Below are 15000 nucleotides of genomic sequence, written 5' to 3'. Positions count from 1 at the left end.
CTCAAAATTTCATTTATTTATTTCTTTAATTTTAAGTACAAACTGTGTTTCTTATGGAGCTCGACCAGCTACTAGAAGTTTATTTGCACAACTTAAGATGCACACAAAAATAAAACAAAGTGACACACAAACATTTAGTTTACTAAAGAACCCTTGAAGCCCATCATTTTCTGTGCGTAACTCAGATAAAGCTTATCTGACGTCACAGTCGGTTAGTAGGTCGGTCTGTGAGCTGAGAGGCTGTTAAAGTTTTTCAGCTTCAGTGATGAAGTAAAGCAGCTCCAGGCGATCAGCAGAGTGAGAGTCAGGATAAAACACTCCTCACTCCCTCTGTTCGCAGTTTCTCACTCGGATCACTCTGATTTACTGCCGCCGACGTTCTCACTGCAGGTTCGTTTTGAGCAGTCTCTCCTCCAACGAAGGCGGAACGTTCCTTCAATCATAGTTTTGCAAAAAGTCGATTCACTACAGCGCCACCCTGTGGCAAAGCGGCACGAGTTGGCGCTGAAGGTAGAAGCTTGACTTTCGGAGGTTAACGCAGATGAAATAAAACCTCTCCCTGATTTCATATTTGAATTCATGTCTGTTTGTTATACCTTGAACTCATATCTAACAGTACCTTTGTGTTTTGTTTGTTATTATTTGTCTTTTCATGGATTTATTCACAATCAAATTAGGATGCTATTGTTTATTAAAGTAGCACAATATAAAGACTTAATTTAAAGTGTTAAAAAATATATATATTTTTTATTTTTAATTTTTTTATTATTTTTTTATATTTTATACTTTTTATATATTATATTATGTATATATATATTTATGAATAAATATATAAACATTTATATATGTATATATACATGTATATATACACATATATATATATATATACATATATATATATATATATGTATATGTGTGCACTTATTTATTTTCAAAAACAAATAATATAACTCTCAAAATACTGAATTAACATCTCAACTGAATGAGATGGAATCTCAAATAAATAGGAAAGTATTGCAAAATAACGACATCATTTTTAAATAATGACTTGGTGTCTAGAATTTATGAGGTAGTATTCCATAATAATTATCTATTATCTCAAATTAATGAGACAGTATATCTATACAACGACTCAGTATTGCAAAATAATGACTTAGTATCCCAAAATAATGGCATAGCAATTCACTTAATAAGGAAAAAATATTTTTTAAAAGGTGCTGGATGTTTTATTTTAAGTGGCAGAAATAGGCTTCTATGGAAAACATATCATTGCTGTCCAAAAAGTGGTAAAAGAATTTGTAACTTTAGAGGAAAGTCAACAACTTTATTAATTTTTTAATGCAAGTTGATATAAAAATATTTCACTTCAAACCGCGCAGCATTTCTATTGAATGGTATTTCGCAATGTAAAGGTCTGCTGCTGCGTTCAAATTATGTTTAAGAATCAAATTCAGAAAAAATTGAAGATGACTGGGTTTCCCTACAACGGAATATTTCACATCAAACCTCTCTGAATGACTGTTTACATCTTGTATAGAAATTTTTAAAAATCGGTGGAATTCCCCTTTGGGTGTAGACAAGTACGGGTTAAGCCAAGGCTTTTCGGCTGCAGAACTTTACGTGTGTTTTTTCCTTTCCTCATCCAATCAGCGCCACGGGTGGGCATATCCATACGTTTCTCTCGTCCAATCAGCGCGTCGGGTGGGCGTGGTCTGGCTGTCGGCGTTGAAAAGCGGCTGCGGCAGATCGTTGCTAAAACGCAGCGGCGATGGAGGAGCCGAGGATCCGAGTACTGAAGAGCCTTCGGGGGAAGATCTGTGAGTAACTCCCGGTGTGGTTTAGCTTAGCTTACCGCGGGAATGGGGGTCGGTCTGAGGGGTAAACCGGAGGTCGAGACTGGATACGCGCTGATTTTGACAGAGGAAGCTCTAAATAGCTCTCTGTAGACGAAGCTGAAGTTACTCGCCAGCTTATCGTTTGTATTTTTCCGTTCCACCTTAAATGGTACGGCACTTCTATTCTGGCGGCTGAGGTACCAGTATGTAACTGCACCATTTAAGGTGGAACGGGAAAATTCGAATAGGAAGCCAACTTCAGCCTCGTTACGGGCTTGTAAACATCGCTTAAATTCACTCCGTTTACCCAACACACTCTTTAAAAGAACATATTTGTGGTGTTAAACGTGATTTGGTGTTGTTTAAATATTTTACTCGATGAAATAAACGACGTGTTGTCGTTGTTGTTGTTTCCTGAGAGCAGCGTGTCGTCAGCGGAGCTTCTGCTCTGACCGTGGCCGAAGCGGAGCTCACTCAACCCGGCTAACAAACGCAGATAAGCTCCGCCCCACCCTCCACCGAACACACCCAGGCACAGACGCCGGTTCAGAGCCGAATGAAGCTGCTGGGTCCGGGTGGTGGGCACTGCGGGGAATCAAACCTCTCCGGCGGCTCTGAGGCAGAGGGAGAGGCGGTGCGTTTAGCGTTAGCTTAGCATTAGCTTAGCGCTGGAGGCTAACGGAGCCGCGGCCCGCCCTCAGAAGAAAACTTATCACTGATATTTAATATTTAATACTCACAATACTGGAGAATAAACATCTGTGTGGCGTTTATGTGAGTTAGGGGTCGTCTGGAATGAGATTGATCTGTCAGTCTGTCAGTGTGGGTGTGTTTGGGTTCTTCTCTGTGTGCTTCTTGAGATCTTCCCTCTGTAGTATTGGTGCCGTAGGAGTACAGTAGTGTTAGTGTAGTAGTACAGTAATAGTAGTATAGTAGTACATGTGTATAGTAGTGTTAGTATAGCGCTGCAGTGGTAGCATAGTAATAAAATTGTAGAGTAGTAGTAGTAATATTTTATATTTTAGTAATATTGATATAGTAGTACAAGTGTTGTAACATAAGTTAGTACAGTAATAGTACAGTACTATTAGTGTACTAGTACAGTAATACTGATATGGTAATATATGTATAGTAGTGTTAGTATAGTGGTACAGTACCAGTTATACAGTGGTATTAGTTTTATAGTTTAGTAATACTAGTATAATATTACAAATTGCATAGTATAGTGCAGTAATAGAATAGTAGAGTAGTATAAAATTGATATAGTACTACATGTAGTAGTTTTAGTATAGCAGTACAACAGTAATAAAGTTGTACAGTAGTGTAAACATTGTAGTTTAGTAATACTGGTGTACAGTAATAGGCAGTACAGTAGTAAATTGGTATAATAGTACCAAATAATAGTTTTAGTATAGCAGAACAGTAGTTGTACAATGATAAAGTTGTACAGTAGTGTTACTTTTGTAGTTTGATATTATCGGTATAGTAGTACAAGTGCAGTGTGGTACATTAATAGAGTAGTACAGTAGTGTCAGTTGAGCAGTAAAATGCTGTGATTGTAACACGTGAAATAGTTTTAGCACAGTGGTGCAGTAATAATATAGTAAAAGTTGTAATATATTGTTGATATAGTCATCAATGTTGTGACTAACATAATTGTGCTGTAGCATTCATACAGTTGTATTAGAGTAGTAGTCTAATAATATTTGTATAGTAGCGCACACAGAAAAGATGGTTCATCAGGGGGTCTTTAGTAAAAGGAATGGTTCTGTTTAGAACTGCGAGTTTCAAGCTTGTAACAATTGAAAAACCCTGTTTGGTGCTTTACAGAGTCATTTTCAGAAAGGTTCTACGTAGAACCATATACAACACATTTTCCATTAATCTGAAGGACCACTGAAATGGTTCTATATAGAACTCATGGATCTAATAGAACCATTCATTTTAATAAAGAACCCTTAAAGAGCCATCTCTTTAAAGTGTGTAGTATTAGTGTAGTAGTATTAGAGTAGTAGAATAATAATATTGGTACAGTATTACATGTGTTGCAGTATTAGTACCGTAGTGTAGTAATGAAGTTGTACCATAGTATTGGTAGTGTGGTGATTAGTATAGATTGGTATAGTACTGCAGGATTAGTAGTAGTATTACAGAGGTAACTAGTCTTAGTAGTTCAGTAGTATTAATAGAGTGATACTGGTGTAGTTGTACGTGTTGCAGTGTTAGTACTATACTAATAAAGCTAAACAGTAGTATAGTAATGTTTGTGTAATAGTGCAAGCGTAGTAGTGAAGTACAGTGGTGGTATTAGTTTAGTAGTACTGTAATCGGTACAGTAGTATAAGTAAGTGTAGCGCTTAAGAAGCATCAGTTCAGTAGTTCAGTAGTATAGTGCTGTAATAAAGCTGGAATCGTTTGTTCAGTAGTAATAACTGGATTTATAGTTTAATCTGGAAAATGTTTAACGTGCTGCTCAGTCGTTTCGTTCAGGGTGTCAGACTCACTGTGTGTAGACTAAAGCTGTTCAGGACTGCAGCTGGACTGATTTCATTATTCACAATACTCAAATGACAACAGTGTTGCTATACATATGTTATAATAATATATATTACATCATTATATTTTTCTATGGCATTTTATAAACCACCTTCATCTGCTAATGCTGAACAGTTCAGTAAGATGGATGACGAACCATTCACACGCAGATTATCACACATCGCATACGGGTTGACCTCAACACTCACACAAATATACACACCTCTGAAAATAAAGTAATACTATAGGAATTTCTATAGCATTCCTGCACAATTACTGTGATATACTACAGGATACTATTCACGTATTACATCACTGCTGTTAGAACATAACCTCAGAAATCCAAATAGGAGGAGGAAATAGAAGTTAATGTAACAGAATTTTATTTCAGCACTTTATCATTTTAATTTTGGTCCACCCATAAAGAAATGTTCACACGAGTAAAGGGCTGCTGGCATTTTTGAGTCCAAAAAGGACAAAAATGGAGGCAGTAATGATATAAAACTATGAGACAGTATTAGAGGAATTTATACAGAGGTGAACATATTACAGGCTGGTTTAGGGCTGTATTTACAGTCTTATATGGTTTGTTACGCTATCAGAGGTGTGTATTATCTTAAAGCTGTCTTCCAGTAAAGGTTTAGATGCTGAAGGGAACAGAGTACCTTATTTAACTGTATATAACAGTGGAACTTATCAGTGTAGGAAAGTGAAGTGTGTACGACTCTGTTTTTCTCTTTTTGGATCTTTTCATCTGAAATAAAACACTAAAGCTCGAAAGTGAGAGGAGTGATCAACAGGAAGGCAGATCAGGAGCTGAACCAGCACAGCAGAATTAAATTAAACCCAATAAAGAGAATTAGAAGCTGAATGTTATGTTAAAAGACCTGAGGCCGAACCTGAACAGAGATTAATTATCATTTGATAAAATCTAGAATTTTGCTGAAGGACAAAGAACACAGAGTAAATGGAGTTAACTAATAACTACAGATATTTGTGTTAAGGGACGCAGTATAAACATTTATACATATATGAACCTTATACGCAGATGTTTATTCATCTCCTACTTTTAAAAAGTATTAAATATCAGAAATACTGCTCGGTCTGCTGAGGGCGGGCCGCGGCTCCGTTAGCCTCTGGCGCTAAGCTAATGCTAAGCTAACGCTAAACCCGCCGCCTCAGAGCCGCTGGAAAGGTCTCACCGCCCGCAGTCTGCACCACCCGGCCGCTTTATTCGGCTCTGACCTGCTATCACAGGCTCTGGCCCGGTGTCTGTGCCTCGTTGTGTTTGGTGGTCGGTGGAGCGGAGCGTCTGTGGGTTTGTTAGCCGGGCTGAGTGAGCCCCGCTTCGTCCGCGGTTAGAGCAGAAGCTCCGCTGACGGCACGCCGCTCTCAGAAAAACAACAACACGGCGTTTATTTAATCAAAATAACTTCCATTAAAACACTGACCAGCCCTAATGGTGTCTAATACAGTACACATCTTCATTCAGCGAGTTAAATTGGTAAATAAATCGAATTAAAGTGTTGTACAGTTTGGGTTTCCTTCAATGCTCGGTTAGCCTGTTAGCTTCAGCTCCAACAGGCTTGAGGATGGGGAAGCTGAAGTTAACTTCAGAAAAGGCGATATTTTTCTTTATCCGTCACATTTTTGCGGTTCATGTTACGTTTATTTTCTAACCAACATCGAAAGACTGTGGAGATCGAATACTGTGGCGTTATTACAGCTGTTTTTTTCCGTCACAGAAGCTTTCGCTTTGCTCCTTCAGCTCCTCAAGACTGAAAGTAAAGTTTGCGTCTCATTCAGATTTTCCGTTCCACCTTAAATGGTGCAACAGTTGCATGTAACTGCTGCACCATTTAAGGTGGAACGCAAGATTGAAACGACTCTCAAACTTAAGCTTTATCTCACGATTTTTAAAGGGCAAATATCACACATTTTTGTTGTGTTTTTACTTATGACGTTGGTGTGAGTTTCCGTACTAAAACAGCCGTGTTTCATTCCTACAGCTCTCTTTATTCCTCACAGCTTCCCAAACGGCCTGTTTTTGTTGTTGTGTTTTTTAAGACTGACCCAATGAACATAAAATGCATTATGATTGTCTGGGCTGTAAAAAGCTGTTTAGGCTGAAACACTCGTTATAGCTTCAGTGTGAAGAGGCTGCTGTCCACAGAATAGGAGGATTTTTTTGTTTGTCACATGGCAGAAACAGTGAATTGAGAAGGGTCTTTTTTTGCAGCTGGGGAGGGAACAGTGCTGTTTTGAAACTTTAAATACTAAATCTGACTCTTTCATTTGAAACAAAGCAAGGAAAATATTGTTTTTCCCTGATGTTGGCCCTTTAAATGTCGTTTCTTGAGGCAAACGTGTGCTGGAAATGTTTACATCAACAACATTCCTCCTGACTCGTCTCCTGGATGAGGGTGGATCCTGTGTTCATTTATAGAATGTGGGCTGTTTATCATAGAGACTCATTCTGAGCCAAGGTCAGTACTGAAAATTATGAATGCAGGTTATTTTCGTACACATTGAGCTCAGAACTTTGGGTGTGATGGCCGCAAGAGATGGAGAGAGGTGATAGAACAACCTGCGTTATTCTGTAGAGTTCTGGGCTGTGGAATCGTCTGGTAGCTTAAAACTACTCTGAGGAATTATTATTAGTAGTATTAGTATTACTGTTATTATTAGTAGTATTATTAGTAGTATTCTCATTAAGATGAGACAAGTTTTAAGGGCCTCGCTGACATTCAGGGGCATTTTATACACAAAAGGTTCTGAGTGAAATATTCGTAATAACTCAGTCAGAGTGCACACTAAACTGTGTGTTGATTCAGTGGCTTCTCTTTTTGTTGGGGAAAAAAAAGAATTGGTTCTATTGTTCTGTTCTATTAGAGCCTCAACAGCATTTTACAGGCTTTGAATACACGCTCTCAGTACCACCTATATAAACAATGTTATATACATTACACAATCAACCATGATATTAAGTGCGTTTGTTTTTTAATAAAAATATTCTAGTTTTTGACAAATCTTGTAAAAATCTCGTTCAGGACTTGCTGAGTTATTTCAGTGTTTTGTGCTACATTCGTATAGATTTTCAGCCGTTTGTGTGATATATGAATCAGCTAAAGTGATTAGTCTGCTATCTCTGTTTGTCATCTCAGCTCTGCGGCGGCTAAACGGGCGACCAAGAACATTAAGAGCTTCTTCACTTGAACGTGCTTCAGCAGTCAGAACTGCACACAAACACATTAATGCTGCTCTTTCCCTCCAGTAGCTTCCTCAGTCTTTAATGTGTGTGGGGGGGGTATTGTAAAATCATGGGAGGAGTGCTTTTTCACCCTTTAGCTCGCACTATTATCATTACTGGATATGATGCGATGATTAATGTCACCTCCATCGTTGCATAGCTGCCATTTTAAAACACCATTGGTGTTTAAAACAGTCCTGAATCCAGACGAGTGTTCTGGAGTTGTGGTGGAACTAAAGTTAACAAAGCGCGACGCTTCTGAAAGCTAAATAAGGAAACACATATCAACCTGACGAATTAACACGCAAAGGTTTTAATTATTAAGGTCAGCTGTAGGTTTGGTGAGTGCTGTTGGATTAGGACACAGATTTACTACATTTAGAAGTTTATTCATGTTAAACTGCTACATTTATAACCAGTTTTATGGCCTGTAGTAGTGTTTTTGGAGGAGAAATCGGGGACATCTTTGGTGTGGTTTGGTAGTTTTTGGTATAGTTTAATACTTTTTGGTGTGGTTTAGTAGTTTTGGTATAGTTTTGCTAGTTTTTGGTGTGGTTTGGTAGTTTTGGTATAGTTTTGGTAGTTTTTGGTGTGATTTGGTGGTTTTGGTATAGTTTTGGTAGTTTTTGGTGTGATTTGGTAGTTTATGGTACAGTTTGATAGTTTTTGGTGTGATTTGGTAGTTTTGGCATAGTTTTGGTAGTGTTTGGTTTGGTAGCTCTTGGTATGATTTGGTTGTTTTAATTGCATTTCATTCATATGGATTTAAATGATTTATAATGAGTTTTAGGGCCTGCAGTTGTGTTTAAAGGGGTAAAATGTTGAATATCGGGGGCAATTTTGCCCTTTGACCCTGATTGACACTGATTGTTATCCATAGTTTAGTCTAATATATCAGTAGCCTGCATTATTCAGTGTGGTAAGTCACTCTGAGTACTCGTTTTTCTCCACAGAGCGGTTTCTCTGTATGTGTTTATACACGCTATACACGCTAAATGGAGGTGAATGAAGAATGTCCTGCAGATCTGCACGTTTTAAGGCTGTTTTTAATATTTACAGTGTTATTATCTGCCGCTCTGTAGTCGTAGAGCGCAGTGTTGTGTGCTGTTTGAGTACAGATCAGTCTCAGATGTTCCTGATGATAAGATTTCTGATGAGTCACAGGCTTTCACACGGGTAAAACATGTGAGTTCAGTCCTTCATTTGGTCTGTAATGCAGCGCTGTCTTCAACCAAGTTACTAAATATTAGGCGTTCAGTACAGAGCGCTGTTCATTACAGCTGAAACAGACGCCTGAAAATCTGATCCAGTACGACACGCTGTACTGACGCACCGTCACTGTATCACATTAGAACATTAAAGCAGTACAACATCTTTACACTGCAGTAAACTTTATTTATACACTCTTCACAAAAAGGCATCTGTATAGTTTAAAATGTATACAGCAGGATTTCCATCATAGAGAAGATCAGAGACACCATTTATACTTTCACATGGTTCTTTGAGTTGTGATGGTTCAATATTCAGCCATTATCAACTAAGGAACCCCTTCAAAACTTTTTTTTAAGGGTGTGGAGAACCTTTAAAGTGACACTCCAGCCAATGTGAAATGTAATCATTGCTAAATCTGGGCTTGTGAGTGTGTAATGTGGACAGGGCGCTTTAAAAAACAAAGAAGAGCCGTTTTCCAGCAGCACCAGCAGCTCAAAGTCACAGCCAACGTTCAGACGGCGCAGAGAAAAAGAGCCGCAAATACAGACTGCAGTACAAACTCACTCTGACTGAGACATTTCACTTTGGTTTGGTAGGTTTGGGGGGATTGTTGTTGGTGTAGTTTGTAAGGATTTGGTATGATTGGTAGTTCTTGGTATAGTTTGGTAGTTGGTGTAGTTTGGTAGGTTTTGGTATGATTGGTAGTTGGTGGTATAGTTTGGTAGTTGTTGGTATAGTTTGGTAGTTGTTGGTATAGTTTGGTAGGTTTTGGTGTAATTGGTTGTTGTTGGTATAGTTTGGTAGTTGTTGGTATAGTTTGGTAGTTGTTGGTATAGTTTGGAAGGCTTTGGTGTGATTGTTGTTGCTGTAGTTTGCTAGTAGTTTGTATAGTTTGGTAGTTGTTGGTACAGTTTGGTAGTTGTTGGTACAGTTTGGTAGTTGTTGGTTTAGTTTGGTAGGTTTTGGTACAGTTTGGTAGTTGTTGGTAAAGCTGGTAGGTTTTGGTGTGATTGTTGGTAGTTTTTAGTATACTTTTGTAGTTTTTGGTATGATTTGTTGTTGGTATAGTTTGGTGTAGTTTTGGAGTTTTTGATGTAGATCGAAGTGTTGGTAGGCTTTGGTAGTTTTTGGTATAGTTCGGTGTGGTACTATCGCTTTAAAGGTGACTGTGAGAGTGTTTTGCTGATGCTGCTCCTCTACAGGACGTCTGCTTCACCACTTCCTTTATTTAGCCCTCAGTTAATAAACAGACTGAGGCTGGGTTACATTATTGATCTAGGGGTGTTTATTGGTGAATCGGTGGGAGCTGAGCTGCTGTTTTATTTATGGCCCATCTTCATCATCATCATCATCATCATCATCATTACTGTACCACAATCAATAACCTGTATTTTACTGATCTATTATTTAATAATAATAATAATAATAATAATAATAATAATAATAATAATAGTAATAATAATAATAGTAAGAGCAAAGCAATAATAGCAATAATGTTAGTAATACTAAAGTTTATCATGCATCTTTTAATAACACATTATTTGTAATGAATTATTTAACTGATGATTTTTACTATTATTAACAATTACACCAAATAATAATAATACCTCAATAACAACAAAACAATAATAGTTTTTGTATTAGTGTCATTAACAGTCATCATGTTGTTAATAATAAAAGTTTATATGTAGTAATTATAAATTTGTGTATGTAACTTATGATGCTTAACACATCATTGAATTGACGATTTTCATTTTGTTTAATGGCACTAACAATGTAACAGTGATGGGAATAATAATGTACTATGTTTATGTATGATAATTGTTTTTGCTATCAGTAAATAACTCGATTGATGATAATAATAATAGTAATATTAATATTATTATTAATTTCCTTAATCATTAGTATATTTAATGACGTTAAGCATTGGTTTAGTTGATTTTTGGTAGTAACAATATTATTAATATAAAAAAATTAAATGATTTTTGGTAGTAACAGTATTATTAATATTAAAAATATTAAAATATATTAATGTCTTATTTGTATTATTATTTTTTGTCGTTATTATTAGTAGTAATAGTGTTAGTGGTAGTAAAGTCAGTTAAATTATGTATTTTATGTCTCAAAAACTGCAGTCTTGAACATGAAAACACATGAAGATGAATATTGAACGTATGAATAAGTCACAGGTCAGTGCTGATTATTCGGATCAATAACATGACGTGTTCTGTGACGCGGTTCTCAGTGTGAACTCAGCGCTGTGGCTCCACTGAGTGCAGATTCCAGAGACACTGCAGGTTCTCAGGCTGCATCACTGCAGACACTCAGTTCCACAGAGCGAACTGTACTTCATTACTGAGCAGGTCAGAAACGGTGCAGCTTTACGGGCTTCAAACTTCTCTGAGTGACGTAAACTCACACATTTACACTCCCTCACCACCCCCCCCCACACCCCACACCCTGCCGCCCACTCAGAGGAAGCGCAGTGATCGAGAGTGAGTGCAGGGGGGTGTAATGATCTGAGTGGTGATGAGGAAAACCAGAACTGGAAGAGGAACTGCCTCTGTGTCAGTGTCACTGTGTCCCACATCCTGTCCTGCTCGAGGGATGGGACGGCGTAAACATCTTCTGTCATCATCTCTCTGACCGCAGCGATCATTTTCACTTTTATCTCCGCCCTGTGAAAATGGTTAAAGGGCCCGTATCTTCCATTTCACTTTCCCCTGAGGTTCATTTATAACGTAAATGTGCTTTAATGCACCAAAAAACAGTCATCATTCATTTCGGCCCTCCCTCTGTCCCCGACTGTTACCCAGCCTGCCGCTGTCATCGTGCCTGTAAGACTGATGTAGTTAAATGAGCTCTGTTATCATTCGTTGCCCTGTATTATGTCTCATTCAAACAATCCTGAACTGCTGTAGCTGAATGGGTGGGGCTAAACCACTGTAGGATGAATGGGTGGGGCTAAACCACTGTAGCTGAATGGGTCGGGCTAAACCACTGTAGGCTGAATGGGTGGGGCTAAACCACTATAGCTGAATGGGCGGGGCTAAACGGCTGTAGGCTGAATGGGTGGGGCTAAACCACTATAGCTGAATGGGCGGGGCTAAACGGCTGTAGGCTGAATGGGTGGAGCTAAACTGCTGTAGCTGAATGGGTGGGGCTAAACTGCTGTAGGCTGAATGGGTGGAGCTAAACTGCTGTAGGCTGAATGGGTGGGGCTAAACTGCTGTAGACTGAATGGGTGGAGCTAAACTGCTGTAGGCTGAATGGGTGGGGCTAAACTACTTTGGGCTGAATGGGTGGAGCTAAACTGCTGTAGACTGAATGGGTGGGGCTAAACCACTAGTCTGAATGGGCGTGGCTAAACTGCTGTAGACTGAATGGGCGTGGCTAAACTACTGTAGACTGAATGGGTGGGGCTAAACCACTGTAGTCTGAATGGGCGTGGCTAAACTGCTGTAGTCTGAATGGTGGAGCTAAACTGCTGTCGTCTGAAAGGGCGTGGCTAAACTGCTGTAGTCTGAATTGGTGATATGTAAATGAGCTCTGTTCTGATTGGCTGCCCTGTATTGTGACATCGCAAAAACAGTGAAACCTGGTCTGAACTGTCTGTGCTGAAAGAACTCGGTTTTCCAGGATATGGGCCCTTTAATCTGCTTCACCCTTCCTGACTGGCTGCACCTGAGCTGCTCTCGGGTCTGATGTGGTCAGTCTGATAAAATTAGCTTTGAGGGTCAGGCTGGCTAGGCTAATGGGCTAGGCTAAACGGTTAGCGCTGGCTGTGTCCTGAGCTCAGGAGTTGCTTGAGTTGCTTGAGGATTAGTCGCAAATAAACTTACGGAGCTGAACGGTGTCCTCACCTGACCCTCACACTGACCACCGCCGCTAACGGCAGCGTCTCTCTGTGCCTCAGTGTACTTTACACCACATTTACACCACTGTATCTGTAAACTTAACAGCATTTAAAATCTCAGACTCGGCATTAAAGGTGCAGTAGGGAATATTTTCACTTGGACAAAGATGTTCAGCGTGATGAAAAGTAATCGATAATGAATAATAATATTTATAATGTAGTAGTTCTCACTAACGGCGGGGGGTATGAGCTTTAATTAGCTGTTAGCGCCAGTGCTAAAATTATAGAAGCAACACATTACAAACGTTATTTGTCATTACTAACATTATGTATGAAATAGCGCTGCTGGAGTTTATATTTGAATTTTCCGTTCCACCTTAAATGGTTCAGCCTGAGGCGCCAAAATGTAGCTGCTGCACCATTTAAGGTGGAACGGAAAATTCAAATAAGAAGCCTGCGAATAGGAAGCCTGAGGTCTGATGATTCAGGCATGCAGTTAGCATCATGCTAATTGGTGGCTATAAGCTACCACTACTCGTTAGCTACATTAGCCTCATGGCTCCTCGCTTTAAGGTGGATCATTATCAGAGAGATTAGAGTCAGACTGATGATAGTTTACTGTCAGTCCTCAGCGGCGCGGTCGGTTTGCGTGGGCGTTAGCATGTTATGAATAAAATTTAAATATAAATTTAAAATGCAAATGTTTTGTGGTGTTCCTGCCGTGATGTTTGGACTCATGAATGAACTGAGCTTTGTGTTTGTGAGTTTCTACAGTCGTCCGTTTGTCCTGCGGAACAGAAATCAGCTCTGTGTATCAGCTCTGATCCACAGTAATCCTGGGCCACTGTGTATAGTAACATACATAACGTTAATCATAATATATAAATGGCTATATACAATGTATGTAGTTAATATGGTGTAATACTTTCCCCATAGTGTAGTGATGCCCAGAAATGCCTAAAAAATTAACTCTAAAATTAAATTATTAAATGTTTGGACCCAAACTTCATCTTAAAGCCTTCAAATATTTGTGATTCTGAGCGGGTATTTCTCAAAATTACCCCAAAATTAATCACATCTGTTAAATAAACAGTAAGGAATTTGTTTTTTGCTCAGTTTCTCCACCAGCTGGGTCTCTTTCCATCACACAGTCACACCAGGCAGCTTCTCCACTCTTGGGCCTCCCACTTACGGATGGCTGTGGCATCACTGGGTTCGGTCTCTTAATCTCCTGGTGAAGCTCCTGAAATTACTCAGATCACTGACCCTGTTTACACCTGGTCACTTCCTGTGTCCAGTATTTGGATTGTATCCTGATGCTAGGAGGGGTTTCGGTTGCACTAGGAGGGGTTTCAGCTGTACTGGGAGGGGTTTCGGTCGCACTAGGAGGGGTTTCGGTCGCACTAGGAGGGGTTTCAGGTGTACTGGGAGTATTTTTGATTGTACTGGGAGGAGTTTCAGCTGTACTGGGAGGGGTTTCGGTTGCACTAGGAGGAATTTCAGCTGTACTGGGACGGGTTTCGGTTCTACTGGGAGGAGTTTTGGTTGTACTGGGATGGGTTTTGGTTGCACTAGGAGGGGTTTCAGGTGTACTGGGAGTAGTTTCAATTGTACTGGGAGGAGTTTCACCTGTACTGGGAAGGGTTTCGGTTCTACTGGGAGGAGTTTTGGTTGTACTGGGCGGAGTTTCAGCAATATACGTGTGTGAAAGTTATCCAATTTTGGCATCTGCCCACAATTATACTTTTACTACTTTTTTTACTACTAATTTTACTAATTTTATTACTCCTATTATTCTGTTATAATAATAATAATAATAACAAAGTAATAATAATAGGAGTAGTAAAATGGTGGTGATAATAGTAGTAGTACTTTTCATTGTTATTTATTTATTATGTGTTTTTATTATGTACTTTATGCTGTTTATTATAATTTTATTGTTATTATTATTATTATTATTATAATTATTACATTTATTACTACATTGTTTCTTGTTTCAGGCTGTGGAGTGAACTGTGTTTATTGTGATGCTTGTTTAAGCCGGTGTTGTTGGTTTGCGTTCACTTCCGTTGCTAAGCGTACACACACACACACACACACACACACACACACACACACACACACAGACACACACACACACACACACACACACACACAGACACACACACACACACACACACATACACACACACACACACTCTCTTCCCTCCATGGCACACCTGCGCGTGTGTGTGTCCCTGAAGTGTATCTGTTGGGAGTTTGTAGCTTCCTCTGTGTGAGACACATAACATGAACTGTGATGAACTGCTGCA

The 15000-nt window shown here is 39.1% G+C and overlaps 1 protein-coding gene across 1 annotated transcript in view; it reads left to right on the top strand.

The window, feature by feature from the left end:
• The first annotated feature begins 1711 nt into the window (after positions 1-1711).
• rasa2 (RAS p21 protein activator 2) overlaps positions 1712-15000 on the top strand; it is a 79417-nt gene continuing 66128 nt past the window's right edge. The window contains exon 1 of the mRNA XM_036585111.1: positions 1712-1817. Within this exon, the coding sequence (XP_036441004.1) occupies positions 1769-1817 (49 nt within the window). The 5' untranslated portion in view covers positions 1712-1768. The remainder of the gene's footprint in view (positions 1818-15000) is intronic.

Source organism: Colossoma macropomum, unplaced genomic scaffold, assembly GCF_904425465.1.
Source record: "Colossoma macropomum unplaced genomic scaffold, Colossoma_macropomum, whole genome shotgun sequence".
Lineage (NCBI taxonomy): Eukaryota > Metazoa > Chordata > Actinopteri > Characiformes > Serrasalmidae > Colossoma > Colossoma macropomum.
The sequence above is the reverse complement of the archived record's forward strand: the minus strand, read 5'-3'. Positions and strand labels throughout refer to the sequence as shown.